This window comes from Oryctolagus cuniculus, chromosome 12 (assembly GCF_051225735.1).
Source record: "Oryctolagus cuniculus isolate XC-2025 breed Fujian yellow rabbit chromosome 12, ASM5122573v1, whole genome shotgun sequence".
NCBI lineage: Eukaryota > Metazoa > Chordata > Mammalia > Lagomorpha > Leporidae > Oryctolagus > Oryctolagus cuniculus.
The window spans coordinates 76,326,908-76,347,462 of NC_142878.1; the positions used below are offsets into that span (position 1 = coordinate 76,326,908).

Consider the following 20,555-nt stretch of genomic DNA (forward strand, 5'->3'; position numbering starts at 1 on the left):
CCACAGCAGAGAGCTGGCCTGGAAGAGGGGCAACCGGGACAGAATCCGGCGTCCCAACTGGGACTAGAACCCAGTGTGCCGGCGCCGCTAGGTGGAGGATTAGCCTAGTGAGCCGCGTCGCCGGCCTAAGGTCTGATTCTGAGCCCAGAGTGGTGTTTAGGACATCTGGCATTCTGAGTCTGCTGTGTATCCCACTTCCCATGTTGGATCGTTCTCTCCCTTTTTTATTCTATCAGTTAGTATTAGCAGACACTAGTCTTGTTTATGTGATCCCTTTGACTCTTAGACCTATCATTATGATCAATTGTGAACTGAAACTGATCACTTGGACTAGTGAGATGGCATTGGTACATGCCACCTTGATGGGATTGAATTGGAATCCCCTGGCATGTTTCTAACTACCGTTTGGGGCAAGTCCGATTGAGCATGTCCCAAATTGTACATCTCCTCCCTCTTATTCCCACTCTTAAATTTAACTGAAAAGTGATCTCTGTCAAATGTAACACCTAAGAACAATTGTTAATTGGAGTTCAACCAGTAGTATTAAATAGGATCAGCCCTTGTCCTGACTGTTGAACAACTTAATACTTTATCCCTTTTAGTATGTTTTTGTCCCCTCTCTTTAAATAAAAACAGGACAGAAGCAGAGGAAGAGTTGATGAGATATTTCACTAAGACTTGTTAAACTGTAACTAGGGATGAGCTTGCATTTCCGGGTACATGAGGTTGGTGTTTAAAGACCCTAATGCCACACTGAGGTCTCAAATCCTTTCTTGACTCAGATTTTCTAAGTTCGTTCATTTTTGTCTATGGAGAAAACATCCCCAACATACACCATCTTAAGTGGAAGGTACCATTTTATGTACCCTGTTTGGCTTTGCACAAAATCCTTCAGGAATGTACTGATCATCTGTTTTGGGCTACCTCCTCAGAAGCATTTAGGAAATTTGGCTTGGTCTGTTCCATTATACTCGGCACTCTAGAAAGATGCTTTTTAGTGTTTGATACGGGTATTAAAAAGTCAAATGGGGAAGCTACTTGCTGTTTGGTACAACTTCAGATGGACCATAGCCTGTCCTATTTTGACCCAAACAATTCCCTAATGATCTCAAGTCCCAAAAGAATAACTATTTGTCTTTTATTTTCACCCAATGTGATGTAGTAATGTCTTGACTTTTCAGTAAACTAAAAAATCTGAAACTATCCCTCGGTCCTAGGAGTATTCAGTTAATGTAAAGGAAGCAACTTTTCTTAAATAACCTAGTTAGCTTGTGTATACCAAACTCTATCCCAGCTAAGTAAAAAGGCATGTTCAACACTTCAGGCATGGAAAGCCATGACACTGTGGCAAAATATGTTCTACATGAAGGATCTGAGTCAGGCCCCAGTGGAAAGAAGTGGTCACAGAAGGATGTACTTTTTCTCTGAAGGGAGGAGAGAACTTCCACTTTGCTTATGGCCTTGTCTAAATAGTGCTGGAATTCATGGACTCGAAAGGCTTCCATAGCTCATGTCAAGAGATTCAGGTGATCACTGATGTCCTGAATAATGTTAATTGTTAAATCTACAACAGGAGTCATTGTGCACTTACTCTCCATGTAAGACCTCTGTTCTTAATGGTTTGCACTATGAAAATTAGGTGTAAAACTTGTTTCCAAACAGTAATTTGTGGGAGTACAAATTGTTCATCTTAGTATAGCATTGGTCTTCTGTATATAGTTAATTAAAAATGAATCTTAAGAATGGGATGGGAGAAGGGAGTAGAAGGTGGGATGGGAGTCAGGGTGGAAAGGTGGGTATGGGGGGATGAACCACTATATCCCTCAAGCTGTGCCTATGAAATTTGTATTCATTAAATAAAAGCTTTCTTAAACAATGCTCAAGTACTACAGTGCCACTATGGGTGGCTATAATTAAGATGCTAAGCATGCATCTTTGTTAGATACAGCAATTTCAGGTTTTTGTAATACTTTGTATGATGCTTGGGAAGCTAGAATTAGTTTCAGTGTACAAATAAGGAAATTCAGAATATTACATAAAACTGCTTTTCTAACATCAAATACTTCCTAGTAAGAAAATGAAGGAGCTGAAACACAATGCTTGCTGCAAAAAATGGATCTCTTTCTCAATCATTGCATTGAACTATAAATATGGGAAAAGTGATCAATGATGTGGAAGGAGAAAGACGTAAGGAAGGGTATAAACAAGACTGAACAATAAGTCCTCTCCTCATCTTCCAAAAGCCATTCAATTGCCTGTTCAGAGCTTTGTGACTTCATTGATATTGCTCCTGGACCTGGAAATGTGTACTGTTGCTTGGCATTTTGGATACATTGACTCCATGTAACAACACCCTGAATGCACTTCCACAAGAGCTGTGTACATGTTTCTTAACACGTACTAATTCTAGAAAAATGTTGGAAATTTGTGTGGGGGAGAACCTATTGCTTAATAGTTTCCAATAACAGTGAAAAGTTACTAAATTTCTTCGTGTTTGCTTGAAATCCATGAATAGGTTTTGCACATTTTCCATGAAGTGTATTTAAGGATGGGCATTTTGGTTTCCGGGGTACAGGAGTAATAGCTTTATCAAGGTGCTCACCTACATTCACAGAATGACTCAATGTCCTAAGCTGTGTGCATTTCCTCTGGGCAGGTTTTCTAGCCTATTCTAGGAGCCCTGAACCCCTCTGCATGGAGGTAGCCTTGATTTGATTAGCACATTGGGCTGCATGCATTCATACCTAGTTAGATGTAGTTAGGACACTCAGAAGAGAGCTTCCTATGGAAGGCTAAAAGAACACCTGTCCGCATTACTCAGTACCCTATATTCCTAGATGTTCACAAAGAAAAAGGACAGTCTTGCACTACTGTAGTAGACTACAGCGGTTTTCCTTTTTCAGAGAAAGGCTTTTGCTTGAAAGGAGTTAAAGGAGTCAGATACTAGTAAATAAAAACCTAATACTACCAGCATGTTGTAGAGGAGAATATGACTTCTGTATTAAGGGAAGTGATGAATGTTTTCACATTATGGGCACCATCTTGAGCACAACCTTAAAATAGTGCTTCAGAGATGGGTGACGACAGAGAGAAATTTGTCTCTACAGTTAAAGCCTTTCCTCTTCCACAGGAAATCTTCAGTGAGGATATGCTTTGGACCAGAGCTAACAGAATGTAAAAATTTCTAGCCTTGAGTGTTGCTGCCACCTACATGGCAGGAAGACCACAAATGACATCTAACAGCTTACCAGATGGGTATTGCCTGCTGTACATTTTCTATGGAAACATACTTTAAAAATCCGCAAATGTTTCTTGACTATTCCAATAATACGACAGTATTAATTTTTATCTGCTATGTATTTTTCAAATTCTTGTAGAAATGGGATGTTAGGTTTTGCTTAGATTGAGAATGCACAGATTACTTGATGTCTGGACTGATCCAAGGCAATCTATCATGAAGACGATTCCAAGTGAAACTGGATCCCCGTTATTACATTTCAAGGAAAGGGATGAATATTCTTAATCCCACTGTGCAAATTTTTGCTTGGCACACTATAAAATGTAAAAGTCAAAATGAAATAAAACATTTACTTCATTGATTAAAATTATAAATGGATGAAAATGGAGGAAATACAGATGTGACTCCTGTTTATAATTATTTCTTATAGGAAATGCGGATAACATTGGAGAGTTGACAGAAAATCTTAGCAGTCTAAAGGAAACTTGTGATGTCCTAAGAACACATCATAGCCTGCCTTTTTAGATATTGTCCAAGGCCATGATGCTGTTACAGAGGCTGTGTGAAAACATCCATTCCCTAGAAAATATACATGCAAGATCGAAGAGCCTATTGATGACTTTGCACATAATTGCAATTAAAATGATTGCTAAGTGAAAAAATGATGTGTTTTGGAAGTATGTGCCGACTAATTGCTATTACATAATATGAATATTGGCGTTTTGCTGGCATTTGGCAGTTTGCAGATTTAGGAATAGCATGTATTAAACATGAGCTAATTGTCTTTGTGTTAACTCTTATATCCTTGAATCAACATTACCTTTTCTTTGTGTATATATTTGTGTATATATATTAGTTTTTGTAGAGTATACGCATTTGAAAAAGCGAGAGGAGGAGAGAGATCTTTTATGCTCTGGCTCACTCACCAAAGTGCCTGCAACAGCCAGGACTGGGCCAGTTAAACCAGGAGCCAGGTACTCCAACTGAGTCTGCCACATGGTCAGCAATGGACCTAACTACTTAAGCCACCATCCACTGCCTCCAAGGATACATGAAGGGCACTGAGCTAGACTGGAAGCAGAGTAGCCAGGGCTCAAACCAGCACTAAGATATGGGATGCAAGTGTCCCCAAGTGTCGACTTAACCTGCAGTGACAACACCAGTGCTCATCACTTCTTTCTCAGAATGTTGAAGACGAACAAACCAAAAACCTTCTAAAATAAGTGATAGGCAAATGCTGAAGCATAGAACAAAAGCTGTGATGGCTGAAGCTGGGAGAAAAAAACCAGTAGCAATTTAGAGTGGCTTTTTGTTGAAGTTGATTTCTTCTGGGAGGATTCGTTCTGAGAGGGAGTGTGGAAGGGGCAAGAAGCACGGAGTTGCCACACAGACTCCAGGAGTTGGGTGAAAGTGGGCTAGAGGCGAGCAGCCCGCAGACTCACTTATTTCAGTTGCTACAGCTGCTTATGTAGCCAAGGCAGCCAATCCGGTCAAGGGGCGGTCTATGCCCTAAGCAATCACAGCCTGTTGCCAGGCAGTTTCCAAAGCCATCCAATCACAGCCTGTTGCCAGGCAGTTTCTGAAACCGTCCACTCATAGCCTGCTGGCCAGGCTCTTGTCATGTGGTTTCCGAAGCCATCCAATCACTGCCTGTTAGGCAGTTTCTGTTGTCAGTGGCCATCTTGGCAGGACCTTCTCACCGCATTCCACCACAGCTTTTTGGTTCCTTGCCTAAGTAACTGAGTACAGATCCAAACCCCCTGAATTCTTGCTCAAAATCAGCCTTTCAAATCCTAGCCTGTGCAGGAAGCAAGGCCCTGGGTCTCACAGTGATCGAGGGTCCCTCTCAGGGTTACTCCCTAATAAGCCAGTCCATGCTGGTGAGTTTGTGTTATTCTCTTCCCTTTATTCATGACAGAAAATATGCTCTGGAATGGCTTTTTAAAAACAGCTGTTTAACTGTTTATATGTGTAAGATTAACTCTAAAGAGTAAAGTTAACTGAAACTAGGTCTTAGAAAAAGTAAGAATGAGAATAGGAGAGGGGGAGGAAGAAGGGCTGATATTCCTAAAGTTGTATTCATGGAATGCGTGATTGTATACCTCAAAAGGTTTCTGGGGAAAATACGTTAAAGAGAACACTGAAGTTAACTATTTTGCTTAAAAGCACATAGATAATGAGTGGCAGAGGCAAGATTCAAACCAGTTCTTCCAGAAATCACAGTCCTTTGTTACTGGTTTGGTACCAAAAGGAACTCTGAGTTGCACACACGCCTTCATCCATTAGATTTTTTGGAACAAACAACAGTTAAAAAAAAAAAAAAAACACAGCATTTGGAGAAACAATGTCAAGAAACATGCTCGCCATTCCTTCCTGCATACCTTTAGGAGTGATCCATGTCCCATATTTTGCTGGTCTATGGTTTTAGTTTTTGCATATTATTAAAATAACTACTACTTAGCATTGGAATCAATTATAATGAAGCTCATGGTGTAGTTATCAGTCTAAATCACCTGCAGTATGCCTTCTAGGGTAAAAGTGGATTTATGCTAGACTTCATGAACAGGGTCAAGACCAACAAGTAATAGAAAAAACATCAGGTCACATATTAAAATAACAAGACAATTGCAAAAAATCCATATTAAAATTTCTGGGAAAGACAGTATTTGAGAGGTCAGGATGAGAGTCCACAGTGAAGGGGTTGTGCCAGGGCAGCCTCACCTTGGTCCCTGCCCTGCTAGCAAGATGAAGTGACATAAGCCATCTCCAGAGGGTCATGTGCTGGAGGGAAGCTCCCATAGGCATGTTCTTCCTGGGAGATTTGTCCTTTCTGGTTTACCTTTGTCTTAGCCCTACTATCTGTAGCATCCTTGTTGACCATATTCCAGAGCAAAGTGATTGGGAGGGCGGGGCACTGTATGATGCCAGGTAACTTCACCAGAAGAACATCTACTCAAGAAAATATTCACTTGGAAATTAAAAAATTTATTTGAAAAGCAGAGTGAAAAGGATATACACAACGTATATATACAAACAAACCAAAAACCTTCTAAAACAAGTGATAGGCAAATGCTGAAGCATAGAACAAAAGCTGTGATGGCTGAAGCTGGGAGAAAAAAACAAACCAGTAGCAATTTAGAGTGGCTTTTTGTTGAAGTTGATTTCTTCTGGGAGGATTCATTCTGAGAGGGAGCGTGGAAGGGGCAAGAAGGGGCAAGAAGCGCGGAGTTGCCACACAGACTCCAGGAGTTGGGTGAAAGTGGGCCATATTTCATCTGTTGGTTGACTCCCCAAATAGCCAAAACAGCCAGGCTGAAATCGGGAGTCTGGAATTCCAAGCAGGTCTCCAATGTAGGTGGCAGAAGCCCAAATACTTGGGCCCTCTTCCACTGCCTTCCTTGTCACATTAGGGAGCTGGATCAGAAGCAGAGAGGCTGGTACTCCAACCACCACTCCAATACAGGGTGCTGGCATTGCAGGCAATAGCTTACCTCATTGTGCTACAACACCAGCCACAAGCATCACAACTTTTTTGGTTGCAGCTAATTTTGAAAATGTTAAATACTAGTATGCAAATATTTACAAAGGAATGACTTTTATGAAATTAAACACAACTTTGGGAAATTTACATAGACATTGTGTGAAGAATCACAATACCACTGCTTTAAAATAATGCAGCCATCGAGATACATCCAACAGAAAAGTAGCCCATTCTGTGGAACTAAGACTCAAATCAGACTCAAATCAACTGTAGCTACGTATTAGCCTTCGTTTTCAACACACGGCATAAAACTTAATTTTTATAAACTTCAGTTATTACAATGTGCTCTCTGAAATTGAAAGTACCTTTTCAAAAATGTGCATTGGGATACTTAAAAGTACTAAGACACTTAAGTTTTGAAAGTTTATAGGGACAGAAAAGTCTACCCAAATGCTACTGAAGGTCAAACTTACTTCCAACAATGAAATATTCAAAGGGACTTTGTAACTGTCAAAGAAACTGAATCAGACAGAATGTATCTTCCTTCCATTAGTTCACTCCCCAAATGGCCGCCACGGCCGGCACTGCACTGATCTGAAGCCAGAAGCTTCTTCCTGGTCTCCCATGCAGGTGCAGGGTCCAAGGACCTGGCCATCCTCCACTGCCTTCCTGGGCCACAGCAGAGAGCTGGACTGGAAGAGGAGCAATCGGGACTAGAACCTGGTGCCCATATGGGATGCCAGTGCCGCAGGCAGAGGATTAACCAAGTGAGCCACAGCAGCGGCCCCTGACTCAGTTTCTAAAATAAGACTGAGGCTGGAGGCTGTGTCTTGAACAGTGTTATCCATAATACTATACATTTTTCTTAATAGCATTTTACAGATTGCTCTCTGAGCCATCTGTGAGGAAGTTCTCTGGTGCAGGTGAGGACAGGAGGCTCTGAGAAGCACACAGCAAGCTTATGCTGCTCTAAACTCTGCTCTCCATAGTTAGGCAAAATACAATACAGCCAAGTTGTAACCACAAAACATAAAATCCAGGGGTGTAAAGATGGCTACCCCAAAGACAAAAAATAATTCATTACAAGTTTATTATACCAACGGAAGAATTGGGAGACTGAATACAAACTTGTGCACTATTGCAAATAGTGGTTACCTAATGCTGGGTGCACAAAACAACCACCTAACTAAGAGGAAGTCTGTGTTGAGTCGTTAGTTATGTTACCAAGTAGTCAACCATAGGGTTCACTCAATGTATGGCTATTTCAAGTCTGCTAAAAACAAATTACTAGAACATGGTGGGCATAACATAAACAAGTCGTTTTAAAACAGCAGTGGGTTTGTGTCATAGTATAGTTGTGCAAGGATATTTGGAAAGCATTATTTAAATATCTAGAACTTCAATTTTCAAGAATTAAAAGTTTTGATAGTTAATGATAGTCTCTAGAATTCATTTTGATGAAGTGTATTTTAAGTTACTTAAAGTTTTATAGTTGAGTGTCCCCAATGTGAGGCCAAAAAGTCATTTTCATTCAGGAATATCAGGGTTATGCTAGTTATAATTTCCCATAGTTAGTAACATCAAACTAATTATCAAATTTTGCTTTCTAGAAAAAATGCTAAATATGACAACTGTTAAACCCTATTTCTTTTGTTAATTAGGTAGTATGACAGAGAAGGTGGGGGGGGTGAGCTTCCATCCACTGATGCACACCCCAACTGCCCAAACAGCTAGGTCTTGGCCATGCTGATGTCAAGACCACGAAATTCCATTTGAGTCTCCCATGCTGATGGAAGGGACCCAAGTACTGGCCACCATCTGCTGCCTTTCCAGGCACATCAGCAGTAAGCTGGATCAGAGGTGGAGTAGCTAGAACTCAAATTGGCATCTAATACAGGATGTGGGCATCCTAAGTGGGAGTTTTACCTCTTGTGCCACAACATCTGCCCCCTGAAGATTATTTTAAATGAACAGGAACTTGACCATCGAATTTTTAATTCAAATTTCTCCCATTAGAAAACATATGCTCTTCTGATGTTGACATCATTCAAAATAATTTTTATATTTGAGAAAGTTAGGGGAAGAGACAAGGGCCAGAGCTGTGCCAATCCGAAGCCAGGAGCTGCTTCTGGGTCTCCCACATAGGTGCAGGGGCCCAAGGACTTGGGCCATCTTCTGCTTTCCCGGGCCATAGCAGGGAGCTGGATCAGAAGAAGAGCAGCTGGGACTGGAACCAGTGCCCAAATAGGATGCTGGCACTGTAGGCAGAAGCTTGGCTAACTATGCCTCAGCACTGGCCCCCTCAAAATATTTTTGAAAGTCCTCCTTCCTTCTAATGGCCTTGAGAGCCACTACAGACTGTAATAAAACATGTTCAGTTGCTTAGTTCGCTACTTTGCTTTATTTGAAAATTTGTTTCAAATGGTTTTTTGCTATTCCTGAAGGAGACAGAGGTAATATCATTTTAAAAGGGTGATGATTTTCTGTCATTTACATTAACAGCATGTAAAATTTCTAAACAACTCAAAAGTAATTTCAAGTAGTAGCATCATAGTTTAGGAAACAAAATGCACACTCTGATCTAACTGAAAAGTCATAGCCGTTTGATGTCTGCACTCTGTATTACTGAGGTTGACCACTAATTATAAACTCCTTAAGGCAGAGAGGATGGCATTTCAGATACAAATTCTCTAATCTCCATCTCCTTCCCACTGCCTCCCGGCATAGGATCTGCAGGGATACTCAAATACCTGTTGAGCTGAAGTGACTAGAATTTCCCTATTAGAGCTGTATCACATATTTAATACTCTGCCTTCATTTTCCTATGGCTAAGGTAATATTTGCATTCATAACATATACATAAAATTATCTTTGATTTTATTTAAATCAAGGAATTAGACCATATAAATTCAAGTAAATACATCAGATCACTAAAGGCTACTTCATAAATGCATACTCTTATTTCATTTGCTTCATAAATTTTACAGAATCCCTTCCAGTCAAGCTTCTTTGTGGGAGAATTCCTAAGTTTATATTCAAAGGGATCACTTGTGATATAAGTAGATCTCTTTCCCAGTTCACATCTAGATCAGTGTTTAGCCAAAGATGGGCCAACTAGATAAATCTTCAGCTAAATACCTTAGCTTCAATGTCACTAGAAGTCCAAGTTGACTAGACTGAACAAGATGGGCCACTGTCACACTGTCATCACATGTGGACTAACTGATTACATACAACTGGTTGACAATATTACAATACTTTTCATAAAATTTACATGTATTTCATAGAACTCTAAGGATATAATGACACTTTGCTCTTTTGATCTTGTGAAAACATTTTCAATTAATCACAGGCTTAATGTTCCACTAAGCACAGTGTTCAACTATTAAAGTAGAAAAAGGCCAGTGTTCCATAAGAATATATAGATAATGGTTATAAACAATAGTCATAGATGTCAATTTCACTTACACTTACAATTTTTTGTACTCTACATGAACTACCACAAATCAGAAACCACACTATTTTTTGGGCTTTGGTTTATTTCACTAAGCATAATGGTCTCCATTTGCACCCATTTTGCTGTGAAAAACAGGATTTTTTATGGCTGAGTAGTATTTCATTGTGCGTGTGTATATACATTTTATCATCCGTTGATGGACATCTGGGTTGATTCCATTTCTCAGCTATTGGGAATTGAGCTGCTATAAACATAGGGGTACAGACAACTCTTTCATATGCTGATTTCACTTCCCTTGGGTGTATTCCCAGGAGTGGGATGGCTGGGTCATATGGTAGATCTATTTTCAGATTTCTAGCAATCTCCATACTCTTTCATAATGGCTATACTAGTATACATTCCCAACAGCAGTGGATTAGGGGTACCTTTTCCCTCACATCCTTACCAGCATTTGGTATTTGATTTTTGGATAAGAGCCATTCTAACTGGGGTGAGGTGAAACCTCGTTGTGGTTTTTCACTTACATTTCCCTGATAGCTAGTGATACTGAGCATTTTCTCAAGTCTGGCCTGGAGTGTTGGAGACAGGGGACCCACTGGCTCCCTGCTGACATTTCATGGTTAGGGAGCATATAAGCCTCCACTAAACAAATGTCCTAACCTATAAAAGTTTTAAGTTTAACTACATGGAAGCACCAATCAATTTTAAAGTATCATGTTATGCTGGTTTTAATGTGGCTGATTATATAATTCCAGGACTGAAGAGATAAAGGAAAACACAAGAAAATAGTGTTAAATTTGCATCTGTGGGCTAGCATTCCTTACTGGAAATACTGAAAGAAGCAGGTGTACTGAATGACTTGTACAATGATTTTCTAAAAGCAGGTGAGCTCTTTTAAAGCAGTAACTATAGTCTGAATGTACTCAGACTCAAGAAATAGCCAAGCCACTACAGCATAATAACTTGACCAATAACATTGCTTCTATACAGTGATGAACAAAAACATGTTTGGGGTTTCTTAGTTTGTCCAAATCCAATTCCTACAGCTGAGACACTATTTAGCACACCTTGCAGGAACACACCTTTAGTATCCATGAGTGATGTCTTGGCCCACCTAGAAGGAAAAAAACACATTCTGGGTTATAAAATGAGATGGAAAGAGAAAAGGAAAGGAATGAGAGAAGGGGTTGAGGAAGGGAGGAATGAAGGAAAAATCATGAGGTAAAGGTACTGCCTGTAATTTCTACATGATTTATAATCTTGAAATGAAGTATGTTAACAGTTTTACAAACCAGGAAACTTTAATTTCTCACTAATAAGTTGGATTTTTAAAGTAATTGAAAAAGGTGATGAATTTGCTATGGAATTAGTAAATTTCTCTAAATTGCAGATTTCTCTAAACAAACTTGAAACTGCAGTTTTAGGATCAAGCACTAATTATAAACATTAATGTGGTTTGCATTGTAGACAACAAACACTTATTTCTAAGACTAACTGGATCTCACTAGATGTAAATTATTTTCAGTAACCAACTGGAGTACTGTACCTTAAGTTTTTAAGTGGAGTTATATTAATAAAGTGACCCTGAATAGTAAATTACCATTCCTATTGGTGAAAACTGAAAATGTTGATTTTGTTTAAACTAATAACGTGTATAAATGTGTGAACATGTATGTACATCTTATGAAAACACTTTTGCATGCTTTTTAAGTGATTGCATTGATGCCTGAATATTCTTTGAGTAAATTAATAGAATTATGGATGCTATTAATATTTAGAAATATTGATGTTGTTAAAACAACTTGAAGAAAGAGCTACTGTACTACTGAAATCATTCTTCCTTCTAGAACACTTTTTCAGCACTAACCCTAAGAGGCACGTTCTTGATGGCTAAGACTGATGGGCTGCTCAGACATTCCACATTCTTTCTGCTTCATGCATCATCATCGGCCATCTCCAACACTCCAGTGCTGAATCTGTCCTACTTTCTGTTACCTCATTTTTGCTGGTGATTCATGAGCCAGAATAGTAAAAGGAAAAATCAAGCTTGGCTTTGCACAATGAATTAGCCCCTGGAAACTGAGTGAGAAATCCAGTTTTGTTCATCAGATTCATGCAAATGTAATATTGATTGACAATGATGTATATAGATCCACACACATAACACGCTATATAAAAACCACTAAAATGTTCTATTAATGGCAGAATGCAGACTGATTATAAACTACTTCAGAAAGATGGAAAGACACTTATACAAATGCATTTTGGGGGACTTCAAGCCCTCTTGCCACTGTTTTCAGCTGATGCCACTTTTACTTTACAAGGTACAAAGGACAACACACTTAAAATTTTCCAAGTCAATAAGAAGAAAGCTCAAGGCCTGGTCTGAACGCTGGCATAGAAATTGTGAATGTCACACTAAGTTTGTTTTTATGACAATGAGTATGATGAACATAAAGATACTTGGCAACAATGAGTTTGTTTTGAAGATATTCTATAGAATGAAGACTGTAGGAAATGAAGTTAACCAGCGAAATACTCAGCTGGACTATTTTTGTGATAACATTCAGATTCAGAGGCAACAGGCCTTAAAGAACCAAAGCCAGCCAGCCTAATGGCCCTGGCATCTCAGAAATGGGAGCTGCAAGTTCGTGATGTTGTGTCAGTGCTTCTATTACTAGACATCAAAGGTATTCCCACAGGTTTCGGAAATGTATAAATGCCAGTAAAGGAGCAAGTAGATTTCAGAGTTGAAGATGGAAACTTCAATCTGGGATTCACCTGTGAGTCAAAACTCTTGGCTAATGAATTATTCCATAGAAGAGACACTACTAAGGGATATTTTCCCCCCATCAGACAAGACCTCCAGGCCCACTAGCAGGGTCAAAGGAGCAGGCATGCTCTGGTTGACAGGTGCTTTGCCAACCTTAATGGACTCGAGGCACTCACCTGGGTATACAGCTTGAACCAATAAAGAGGTCACAGTGGCATGATGAATAAGGTAGATCACTCTAGGGACCAGGTGAACAACCACTCCATAAGGCATCTAAACTGTGACCTATATGCAGCCTGCAGCCTATTTACAACTGGATCATCCCAGTTAAATGCGTACTGAGGAGTGATGCCAATGTAAAAATAAACAATCTGCATACGGATGTGAAAATCCATTGCAGACAAAGATCAATTCATTAAGTCAATTTTTCTAGCTTACATAGATTATAAAAATTTGATAGTTTTTAAATGTCATGAATACAATCAACATTTCAAATAACAAATTCACCTTTATGTCCCCTTTCCTTTCTGCACTTGAAAATAAGCTGGCATTAGCAATATAAAAGCTGTCAGGGCTCAAGTACAATGTTCAGGGATCTTGTGAAGAAAAGACTTTATCTGGAAGGAATATAGGAAAGACATTCTTGTATGAAGAAATGATTGTTTTGGTTTTCCGTATGCTGTTGAATCAGCTGGCCTATTCATTGAAAATGATGTAATATATCAGTCATTTAGCAGCACATGGGAAAAAGCTACATAATGTCACTATCCATTCAAGCTCCAAGACTGATCACATCCAACTTTGTAACTGGAGGACTTTACATATACATGGAAACATTAAAAGGAATTTTAGATGAGTGACAATATTCTAAATGAAAAGGTAAGGATGATGTATACAAATGTGAAATTGCTGCTCTCCCTACAACGAATAAACAGTACATGAACACAACTTTCAGTTTAGGCACTGAAGCACCTCGGCCAAATATTAGCACCTCTTCCCAAATATTATTAGCACTTAGAAATCCAATTTTCTATTCTATTCCACTAACCAAGGTGGTTAAAATGTTCTAGAGAAACGCAGCTCACATGTGGTAAGGAGAGGTCACCGAACCACCAGAATAAGGCTTGCAGGTTCAGAGCCCCTACACCTTTGATGGACTTGATATTTTGAGGTTAAAGTTTCAGGCTCTGAAAAGTAGACATTTATATGTTCAGAGTCCACAGAAGCATATATAGCAGAAATACATGACTTATCTTCCTTCATGTTCCGTTTTACCCATCTTGTGTCTTGCACGCTCCCACTTCAAGGAAATGCACTCTCTCATCAAAATCTTTCTTACTAAACAAGCACCTCTGTCAGAAGTGTCTTAATTTCTTATCACAGAATTTTATCCACACAAGGAGCAATAAATAATTCATGTCACCGCCTCTTTGTGTGTCCCTGAACTGCACAGAGCTGGAAGGCTGACAGCTGTGTCAGGACAAGCACCAAAGATCTGACATGACAAGTGACTAACAAGTTTCTTTCAGTTCACAGTGCAAGAGGACAATGGCCCAAAGTGCGGAGAGAAATCCTGAAACAAAACAAAACTGCTGCTTTCTTTTTACCTAAGTGTTTGCTATGAGCTTATTTCCAACCCACAAGCCCTGGTCATTTCATAGGACTGCCCAGCCCCCTTTATTCCGCACACTCGCTTGGCCATTTACGCCTGGCCACGGATCAATATGAGCAATTCTTGGAGAAATACGATGTCTCCATGACAACCAAGCCACAAATTCTCGGTGGAAGGCAGTGAGACCAGTAGTGAAGTCTCCAGAGGTTTCTAGGTCTATAAGGCAAGATGTCTTAAAATGCAGGACTGGACAGAAGAAGAAGCCAGAGTAATTCATTCTTTATTACAAGCTTAATGATGTCCCAAGTAGAGAATAGTACTCACTTTTTAAGTTAAAGATGCTTGAGTGGTACCTAGATTTTCTAATTTTTTTCTGATATGTCCGATGAGTAGAAACAAAAGAATAATATGCTATACTTAAATCTCGCTTCAATCCCACCCACATTAGGAGATGATTGAAATTCTACTTTTGAAACAGTATAAGGCTGATGCGCTCTGAAAAATATTGAACTCATAGGTAAAAACTTGGTTTTAAGTGCCTGACAAAGTGACTGATAGAAAACTATTCAGATACTTTGAAAACCTAGTCAACAATAGGGATTTTGGTCCAAACTAAAAGTAATTTTTAAATAGTGTTCATTATAGAAATCTAATTCCTTTGCCCTCTTACTTAGAGTGACATATATAACCTACATGTTTCTTGGAGATATTGTCGTGGGGGTGGGGTTAATTTGCTCTTTCAAAGTGCCTGTCCTTGCTAAAGAAGCAATTTTCCAATTCCATGGGAAACAGAAGCAGAGGTACAGCTGAGAATGGGCACATGGCAGTAGTTCATCTTTGGGGCAATAGTGGTGTAGTCGAGGGGGCTGACACGCAGTGCCATAGCCACTGGGCCTGGAACGGTTCCGAGATGACTTAGGGGACCTGACATAGATTGCAGACGGCACCTTTCACTGAAAATTAAATCCCGGTTGCTCTCCTCAGGGAAGGATCGGGGGACTGTTTGCATCTGCCCCCTGTCAGTGAGAGCTACAACATTTGGAAATCTCTTAACTAAGCTGACAGGCCACAGAAAGGATGAATCAAAACTATGATACATGGATCGGCACACAAAGATGGGAGAGGGGAGAGGGTACATAGCAGACAGTTAAAAACAAGAGAAATACTAAGGGGAGGGAGATGTTTAACCCTTTCAACTCATAAGGTTCCTTCTAGCACCTTAGGGTTTTGTAGTGATTTAGGGATGTCATTCAACTGTTACAAGATTACTTTCTCGTGAATTGATCAGTTATTAAGACTACACATGCTTCAAAGCAAAACAAAATAACAATTCATGCCCAGTGTTCCTGGCTGTATCTTGCCAGTATAATTCTGTGTATTCTTTCCATATGTTAAAAAATAAATGCCACAACATTGTGTGTACTCAAAAAAAAAAAAAATCAACTGAAGTAACTCGGACGTAGAGTGCATTTATTGTGTGGGAAAGGGATGCTATTTTACTATTTGCTTTTGTGTGTGTGTGTGTATAAAACAGTCAAAGAACCACTACTTTGCTGCTGAAACCCTCTCCTTCCAGTTAGAGTCCTGTTAGTCTTTAGAAGGGTAAATTGAACGGTAATGAAGACAGTTTCTTTGTCTACACCTCTCCACTTGGGCTTGACTTTTCTTAGCTCCCATTCTTGGAAATAGTTACAATGTTGCCATTTTCCAGTTTTCACTGTGCCTCTATTAACCAGTTTAGCCTACAATTGATGATAATGAACGAATAGTGTCGGCCTCCCTTCTCAGTCGTAAAGCCTTTGTACTTCCTCCAACTGAATTCCTGATGAAAGAGGAAAAGATAACAGCTCCACACCGTGACCTCTGGAGGTGACCATTAATTTGACAGTGCAGCTGCTAAGAGAAAACAGCATTACAATGGCCTCTCCCCCCACCCCCTTCCAAGGACCCCAAAGCTCTGTCAGATTTATCATTTTATACTGGACCATTTTTAAATGGCTTTCACCTGGACTCTCAGATGCTTCTAAGACACCTCTGTCAGGCGTGTCCTCAGTGTGTTGGAAGTTTGCCGAGCTGGAGTTGTTGCCATGCTTGACTGGACTGGCTGGTGCTATTTAAAAAGGAGAAAAGGAAGAAGAGAGCAATGAAAAAGGACCGGTAAACACCATTAAACCATTTCCTTTTATTCCACAGATATTTTCACACACACAATGTAAACACAAATAATAAATTGAAATAAAATGTATCCTCTAAGTATTTATTGGCAGATATGTAATTAATTAAAATCTATAGATGAGACTTTATCTTAGAAGAAGTTCATGGCATCAGCTTAAAAGCTACAAAGTAACAAAGTGATCCTTCCAAAGTAGAAACTGTATTTCCAGTGCGGAAATCTAAAACAATGTAGTCAAAGGATGGCAACAGGACACATCAAGAACACAACCCATTTAGAAAGACCAGCTCCACACTCGTGGCAATGGTTTATTTTTTTCGTGCAAATGATAGCTAATAAACACTTCGTATATGTTGGTCTCTTGTGTGGAATTAAAAACCATGGTACCAAACACGTAGAAAAGTCCTATAGAAACTACATCTAGAAATGTGGAATGGTGGGTTGAAAACAGTAATAAGGAGGGCTGGTATTCTGAATGTAGGTCTGCAGACAACCTGTCAGGAAATACTATTTCCTAAGTAAGAATAATGACCATAAGGAGAGGGCTTATATTTCCTCTGAACTACCATATATCCACTAATTCTGTTGGAGAAACAGACTGAAGTTTCTGCATTTTTCTAGAAGTTAGAAAAATAACTGGTCCAACTTAAGATAACATTCCTATATCACATTTGCCTTAGAAGAAACTCAAACAATGCCAACCTCTAGTAACGTGAATTATGTCACACTTGCTTGTCTAAAGCCAAATGTTATACATGTGTATTTATTATTGAGCACATGCACTTTTCATCTAGCATAAGGTGCTGAAGTAACACTACCAGTACCTCTTAGATCCACATAACATGTTTATAAGCCATAAATAAGATATATAACCATGCATGAACTACGTTTATTGGCACAGGGCTGCTGTTAACTAAATATCCACTAGGAGACCAGCAGGCAGTGCAGAGACTGGAGCTTGTTCCCTCACATACTGGATATGGGACACAGAGGCATCCCACCCAAGGCCCAAGCACCTGCCACACTGCCCTGCTTGTGCGAATGGAGAAGAAACTACATTGAGGCCATAACCTGAGGCTCCCATAGGTAGAAATTTGAATGGCCAAGAGTTATGCTACTAGTCTCAAACATTCTCTCCAGACTATTTCACTAACCTCCTGGGGTCACAGATACTATGAGCAGGGCATCCAAAAATCCATGGAATATGTGTATTATGGAGAAATTTGCATGGACTTCAAAATCTTTTTTGCAAAAAAAACTTGCTTCTCTTTTTCCCACAGACTTCGTGAAGTCCTTTTCTACTCTGCTCTTCGGAAACACATGCATAATGTGAACTCACTGCTTCTCTAAAACCTCATTTGGAAACAAAATATGGGAAATGTAGGAAATTCTTATTTTAAGAAAATAAACCTAATTTGGAGCATTTTTTAAAAACACAGAAGTAGACACAATGTCTGTCTTACTCAGTTCTGTGCCCTGTATATTTGTAGAACAGTGCCTGGGCCATGGAAGGTATCCTGCAAGGATTTCTGAGAGGAATAAAAAGCCCAGGCAGTACACTGGATGCTCGCTGCCTTAGAGGAATGTGCTTTCAGTTGTGTTTCTGCTAGCTCTGTGTGTCCTGTTGAGCCCTACTTGAGGCCAAAGATGCCTGTTTGTCTAATGGTGATAAGAGTTTTTGACTTGGAGCAACAGGGATGACATAAGTGGTTACTGAAGTAGCTGTCTTTAATTTGCTCAAGGTTAACAACATTTCATAATTTGAATCTACAGATTGCTGTGAAAGGTTTAATTGGGATAGGTAAATAAATCAAAGTCATATAGAATAATACTTGTCAAGATTTCCAGCCTTGTTTTTAATTACCTATATTTATCTTTCTTGGTAACTTTCTAGAATATTGGTTTATAAGAAGAAATTCATCATATTAATTTCATTGCTAAATGCCAGTGAGGCATTTATTTGGTCAGTTGGATTGTACCCATCATTCTGTATACTGTTCTTTGATAATTTGAAACTTTCATCCATTCATCTAATTGTCTAACAAATATTAAGTACCAAACATTTAGAAGATGCTGTAAAATTCAAGAGGGAAAGGAATTAGAACATGGTTATGGCTATACTTACTGGTGATAAAGTAGTCCCAGGATATTCTGACGTCCCAATACTCTAAAGAGGTTTGGCGCATAATCTTAAACTTGTGCTAGTAGATGCCATACAGTGTTCCTAGTTTTTTCCCCCTCTATTTGATTTTGGAGGGTACAGTTTGTGTGGAGTTAGGGGAATAGATAAGGTTATTCCTCAGGTGTCTTGGCTTAATTATGTTAGCTTCCATACTTTAGATGGTATGAGACTTGTCATTTTTACAGGCAGTTAATAGAGAATCCAATGAAACAACTATAGAAGAAATACCTACATTCTGTCAGTTGGGAGCAGAAAGCTTTGGAAAGAAATTGCTGCCATTCTACTTTCCATTTGTTGATAAACTAATCATTGCAATTGTTCTTCGGGGTGTTTCTTGTGATGCTTCATCATTAAACTCTGACATTATGTGTGACCAAGGCTTCTCTAATGAATCATTTCTAAAACTATGAAATCAACTATTGATCTAGTGCTTATTGTGGGCAGAGTTCTATGCTAGATTGTGAGGGTAAGGAGAACAAGCTTCTAATGTGTCCTCATGCAACATGTGCTCTAGCTGAAGTCCTATGAAAAGTAACCAAGAGGATGCATGACATACAACATTCCAAAAGTGGAATCTAAAGTAGACCTCCTGGATTTAGAATGCAAGAAGCCCACAGGAAGGCTTATCAAAGCACAAGAAGTGTCAGCCTACACATGCCTCTGCCACCCTGCACCCCCATCCCTACCAAAATATATTAGCCCAGCGGCCACCAGTGTATTCACTAATGTTGCTACCTACTTTGTATGTGTTTTTAATGGATTCTTCTTACATGTCTCTTTGAGAGTTTCCTGAATTGCTGTTCTTGGCTAATTCTTCACACCTGTAGAAGTTAGCTATAGACAGGTTTTTCCTAGTCTCAGATAGTCAATAATTTGATCTTTACTGATGGTGGGCCCATTTATCACAGTAAGTTGTCCTTTCACTATACATATTGACTTTTACTTATCAATACCAAAGTCCATTTGTAGCTCATCACTAAAGTTCTGGGATATTTTCAGTAGTTTTTGAAGGTGCATTTTAGAGCTTGGCAGAGGGATACTTCTGACATCAATATAGTGCAAATGGTTGCTAGGCTCATCTTCAGTCTAAAACCAACTGCTTATTTCCTCTATAATGGAATCTGAAATAGTCCACACTTGGCGGGTAGAGGGAAAAAGACAAACTGTTCTTGACAGTTCTACCAATGAAAAAATGTGACGCTGTACCACTTACTGATCATAAACCTCAAAATATTGACAACTGAAAGACCAGTGTTCTAAATATCATTGCAATAATGTTGGTACCCAGATGTAGAGAGGCATCCATGTACTTTTTTATAAATGCATTTGACTCTGGCACCTTTAAGCATAATGTTATTCTTCTTGATCCTGAAGAACTTCAAATGGCTCAGTCAAAGCCAACCAGAAATCCATAGGTTTTAAATCACATTCAAGAATACCTTAAGAGGAAACTCAATATTTTAAGAATATAAAAGGATTTTTTAAAAATGTGATACATTTGCCCTCTAAAAAGCCCTTCTTTGTCTTGTCATTTGCAGAAATGATATTAGCTGTTGAAAGCATCTAGCCTAGGAAGCAAACAATTCCAAGAAGTAGCCTCCTATACCCACCAAGTGCGTAGGCACTGGGAAAAAATCTC

At 39.2% G+C, this 20,555-nt stretch overlaps 1 protein-coding gene across 3 annotated transcripts in view; it reads right to left on the reverse strand.

Annotated features, from left to right (window-relative positions):
• Positions 1–6,202: 6,202 nt before the first annotated feature.
• WDR72 (WD repeat domain 72) overlaps positions 6,203–20,555 on the reverse strand; it is a 243,257-nt gene continuing 228,904 nt past the window's right edge. For all 3 annotated transcript variants that reach the window (XM_008268981.5, XM_089309469.1, XM_089309468.1), the window contains 2 exons: positions 16,567–16,671; positions 6,203–11,290 (listed from right to left, as the gene is read on the reverse strand). In XM_008268981.5, coding sequence (XP_008267203.4) covers positions 11,235–11,290; positions 16,567–16,671 — 161 coding nt within the window. In that variant the 3' untranslated portion in view covers positions 6,203–11,234. The remainder of the gene's footprint in view (positions 11,291–16,566; positions 16,672–20,555) is intronic.